The sequence below is a fragment of the Triticum dicoccoides genome, chromosome 6A (genome assembly GCF_002162155.2).
Source record: "Triticum dicoccoides isolate Atlit2015 ecotype Zavitan chromosome 6A, WEW_v2.0, whole genome shotgun sequence".
In the NCBI taxonomy this organism is placed as follows: Eukaryota; Viridiplantae; Streptophyta; class Magnoliopsida; order Poales; family Poaceae; genus Triticum; species Triticum dicoccoides.
The window spans coordinates 37267931-37273243 of NC_041390.1; the positions used below are offsets into that span (position 1 = coordinate 37267931).

The window sequence follows — 5313 nt, forward strand, 5'->3', positions numbered from 1 at the left end:
AGCAAAGAGGAGGTGGCATGTGGTTAATTACCGTTAGCCTCTCGACCCGGCCGGACCATATCTTCTCCACACTCGCGCTCACTCTCTCTCCTCTCCCCCGTGCGTCTCTATCCCTCTGTCGATGATGGCGGCAGCAAAGCCCATGCACGGTGGCAAGTCGGTAGGAACAAAGGGACCGGCGGCGAGGGCGATTACTCTACGGCAGAAAACTGGCTCGGGAGTGGAAGCTTCGCCACATAACCGCCCGAGCCTTCGCCCTTATTACACGGCATAACAAAATCATGATGTTCAGTGAAACAAATAACAAATTAACAGCACAAACGGTTCAATCTTCCAACTGGGGAAAGACAATCAGGCCATCTGCATCCACCTGCCGTATATTTTTCCTTGATGTTCTCATCCAAGTTGGCATCCACTCGATTTCCTAAAAACCAATATCATTGAGAGTGGTCAACACTCTCCAAATAGTTCAGCACAGTTGATTTTCAGTTCTCACGTTAATCTAATGATAACTGATAACACAATTTCTGAAAGAAGAATAAAACAACGCCATCGATACCATGGTTAGATATCTCCCTATAAAAACAATAAAGATCATGGTTCAACTAGTACATTAGAAAAGCCGTAATAGAAGTACTTAACAGGGCATACAGAGTCAATATGATATATTAGCTTCTGCACATAGAAACAAACAAACAAACCAACACCAAAAAACAATGTAACATTGCATTTTAACCACGAGGTGAAATCTTAACTGATATATTGACAGAAAAAATGGCATACACAGTTGACACATGATGATATAAGCAAAAACACAATGGACAAACTGGTAATAGATTGATTTTCTCAAAACACAATAGAAATATTTTTGTAGTCGGCAATTTTGTAAAGATTAGGCAGGTGAGGGCGTTCATTTCTAGCTTTGTTCTTACAGTGTGGCAGTTCCCTGCAGAAAAATAAAGAAATCCTACTTGAATGTGGAATTCGAACTGTATGGTTAGCATTCGACCAGGTGGAATTTGAACTTTATCATAGGTCTATTTAAATTCCACCCACTAGAGGAAAAAACTCATAGCAAGCCAAATTAACCCACATAGAAATGTTGGTGGAAACCATCATTATTGATAGGGAAATCAATATCTCTAGCTTCAAAATGTGCACATGCTAACACTACAGAGAAGTTTGGTATTTCTACACATATATAAGCCTTGCTAGAACAATGAAAAGTTTTCAGGTACTAGCAAAACCCTCTAAAAAAAAGCTACTAGCAAACCAATAAATTCATGGCCAGCAAGAGGAACTTTACATGGTATCGTTGTATGAAAAATAGATATCGAGAGTGGGAGAGTGGTGCAGAAAATTTAAACACGTACCAGCTGCTTGACGCCGAGTTGAAGAAAAATTATTCGCCAAAAAATCCCAATTTGTAGTCCAACAACCTTATTCCAACATGAGGATGGCCTGGATGCACGTTCATAGCATTCATCAAGGCAAACTCCGCGAATATCTCGGATTCTGTGAAACAGTAGCAGCCGACTTAAGTGATCAGTCTCGCAAAGATTGCCGGCCAAACACACAACACACATAATTGTAGTTCTTGAATACCAGAGTCATGACAGGCAAAGAAGATACCACGCGTGGAGAAGTCAAGTATCTGACAGGAAAGCATATCTTGCATCAACTTGTATGAAGTAGTTTTAGGGGAAAACTATGTAAATCATAAAATTTAACTATTTCGTTATCCTTTTTGTTTGATAAAAACTACTTCCTTACCTAATAGATTAATGTAGCAAAAATAGTGCTGAAAATGGACACAGCCAAGACATAATCGTAGTTCTTGATTACCAAAGACATGACAGCCAAAGAAGAGACAGTGATCCATTCCATTCTCTTCCTTTCTACGCGTGCCTGAATTAAGTGAGCAGGGGCATACTGAACGGTGTGATCATACAGCAACCTGAAACGTTTTGGAGCAACATCGTCGGTAAGAAGACACCTTCTTAAGTCCAGGAGCCCGAGACAGCAGCTTCACGATTATACAGGCACGTGAACAGGGAACAGACTGAACTGAACTTAAGTATATGAACGTCATTCAGGTTCATCAGATTCATTGGCACCCTGTACAGCAAACATGGTGCTGAAAATTGACACGGCCATGACAATCACTGAGGCTGAAACCCAGGCAAATTTGGAAACGTTTTCAGCGAGAAAACTATCCAGTGGGAGAAACCACTGAATCTGATGAACCATCCTGTTGTTTATCTAGCAGTTGGTCAGACGTATCTAAATAATAACGAAATGCAGGACTTTCTTCTGCTGGGCTTGTGGGTTATGATCGAAGACTGGCTTAATAATTGATGGAATATGTCAATTACACTGCAACTACAGTTTAGTGGTCAGGAAAAATATGCGATAATCTTACTTTTACTTGTTCATTCAGGAGAGGAAAATGGGGTCTTCAAAAGATTGGATGGCATAAGTCACATGACTAGACAAGCATACAGATTAGCAAGGGCCTTGCTTGCCAAGTTGCCAGGCAGGGACTCCTAGTATAAATTCTGTAAGCCAAAAGATAACCGATCTAGGTAGAAATGCAACAAGCAAGTGATATCAATAGAAAGAAGCTGAACCAAACTGTTACTGACCAAGCCACCAATGAATAATGAACACTGGTGATGAAATACAGCAAATGCACCGGTTCAGAATAACACCAAAACATTCAGTAGACGGTACTGCAAGGGATTTCAGAAACTTCACCTGCAGTGGTTGTCAAACAAAAAAAAAATCAGTTCACTGACGTTCAAAGTATACTATCTTTGACATTAGCATCACAGGGGAGCAACTGAAGCATGACATTAGGTGGAAGAAACTGAATTTTTGACTGGGACTTTCGGCTCAAAATTTCAAGAAAATCTTGAGCAACACCACGGATGAAGCAAAGAAACCATTCGTTGATTTTCGAGGTATACAAACAACAAAAGCACAAGATGGACAGAGATCTGATAGCCAACTTTCATTCAGATTGCTGATAACAAAGTTTGACATTAGATGGAACAAACTGAAGATTTGGGCATTTACCAACAGCATGGATGAAGCAAAGAAACCATTCGTTGACATTTCAGGACTACAAACAACAAAATGTGTCACAAGAAACACAAAATGGAGAGAGATCTGATACCCAACTTTCATTCAGATTGCTGATGACAACAAGATGGTAACATCAGACACATCCAACATCACATTAGCCGGAGCGAGGGATCTTCCTACCACTGACACCAGATCAGTTCACCACGCAACACATGCTGAGAAGAAGAAGCTGACAACAGCACCTCTACACCTGAAGATCAGCGCACAGACACTGCGAAAGAAGCAGACGAATCTAGGCCCTCTCGCCCCTGATGCGCCTTGCGAGCTGGATGTCCTTGGGCATGATGGTGACGCGCTTGGCGTGGATGGCGCAGAGGTTGGTGTCCTCGAAGAGGCCCACGAGGTAGGCCTCGGCGGCCTCCTGCAGCGCCGACACGGCGGAGGACTGGAACCTCAGGTCGGTCTTGAAGTCCTGCGCGATCTCCCTGACGAGGCGCTGGAAGGGCAGCTTGCGGATGAGCAGCTCCGTGCTCTTCTGGTACTTGCGGATCTCCCGGAGCGCCACGGTGCCCGGGCGGAAGCGGTGCGGCTTCTTCACGCCGCCCGTGGCCGGGGCCGACTTGCGCGCCGCCTTGGTGGCCAGCTGCTTCCGCGGCGCCTTGCCGCCGGTGGACTTCCTCGCCGTCTGCTTCGTGCGGGCCATCGGGTTTGCTTGGTGGATTGGTTGGGAGGGAGATTGGGGATTGGAGTGGATGGATAATGGAGCCGCTTCGGGGAGCGTTTTAAGGAGAAGACGAGTGCGCGGCGGGCGGGCGCGGGCGAGCGTTTTCGGCGCTCTGGTGTTTCGGGTGGGAGGTGGGCTTGGAGCATTGGATCCGCGGGGAGTGGACGGTGAGGATTTGGTGTCACGCGGATCGTGGGGGAGTGATCCGTGGCGTGAGGGTTTCTGCGTTCCCATTGGTTGGCTGTTCCAGCGCAGACGTGACCGTAGCATCCAGACTCTCTCTGGTGCGACTCTCTATTTGTTCGTGCCTGAATTTGAGTTGGCTCATGTCTTCTTCTATATTATATTATGGTTGTGCTTCAATCTCGAAAAGAAGATATTGTGTTTGTATTTTTTGCCACACACTGCTTCTCGTATTGTATGCTAGCATCATTTGAGTAATGCCACATTTATGAAAATAATTTACAGTGTCACCTTATGGACATCGGGGTCCATGGTTTAACCACAGGGCAAGACAAAAATGCCAAGCACGGTCACGAACGAAGAAACCATGGCACAAATAGGGCAACAAATACCCACACGGAAGGTCGGGACTGGCCGAAGCAATGGGTTCTCACTACCACCGACACACCAAAGTCGCTTCCCTCTTGCCCAAGCTCAAAGCCATCGACCCGTCGGCGGAAGGGGCCACAATGTGGAGAGGAGCACGCCCGTCGTCGCCGAGGAGGTGACCCACTAGCGCTAGGAGGAGACGACCCGCTTGCTCTTGCCCAAACCAAAGACTATGTATCGCGCCTTCCACGGGGCCCCTCTGCTGCTCGGCCTCCTTTATCGGAACCAGGTCTGCGACGGGGACCCGGCCCCTCGCTTCGCCCCCACCACCTCGCTGCCCGACTTCCCCACCCGGCCTCCGACCGCTGCCCCGCGAGCCCCCTCGACTGCTGCCACGGCCGCGTCCTCCTCCACATGTCCCACGATTCGGATGTGGATCTCCTCGTCTGGGACCCCGTCACCGGAGACCGCCGCGTGGTGCCCGATCCAGACGTTGACTGGATGGTCTACACTGCCGCCATGCTCTGCGCCGTCGCCGGCTGCGACCACCTCGACTGCCATGGCGGGCCCTTCCACGTGGTCTTCCTGGCCACCGATGACCATCAGGAGGTCGTCAAGGCAACCGTGTACTCGTCGGCGACAGGCGCGTGGAGCCCGCCGGTCTCTCTTGACGATAGCTGTGAATGCTATGCCCGGCACAAGCGAGACGCAACTGCAGAAATGGTGTTCTTCTCCTCCTACATACCCTATGTCCAGCCCAGGCGAGTGGCCGCTATCGGTGATGCAGTTTACTTCACAATTTCGCGGTCCAGTGCCATCGCCAAGTATGATTGGGGCGAGAATCGCCTGTCTGTGATTGACCCGCCACCACCAGATACATAAGTGTACGGCGGTTTCGTCTCCCTCATGGTCATGAAGGACAATTCGCCGGGGCTCACTGGTGTTGAGGA

The 5313-nt window shown here is 47.9% G+C and overlaps 1 protein-coding gene across 1 annotated transcript; it reads right to left on the reverse strand.

Annotated features, from left to right (window-relative positions):
* Window positions 1-3090: 3090 nt before the first annotated feature.
* Window positions 3091-3857, reverse strand: LOC119314424 (histone H3.2). Its single transcript, XM_037589136.1, has one exon. The coding sequence runs from the start codon at window positions 3788-3790 to the stop codon at window positions 3380-3382; it is 411 nt and encodes a 136-aa protein (XP_037445033.1). The 5' UTR covers window positions 3791-3857; the 3' UTR covers window positions 3091-3379.
* Between the last annotated feature and the right edge of the window lie 1456 nt (window positions 3858-5313).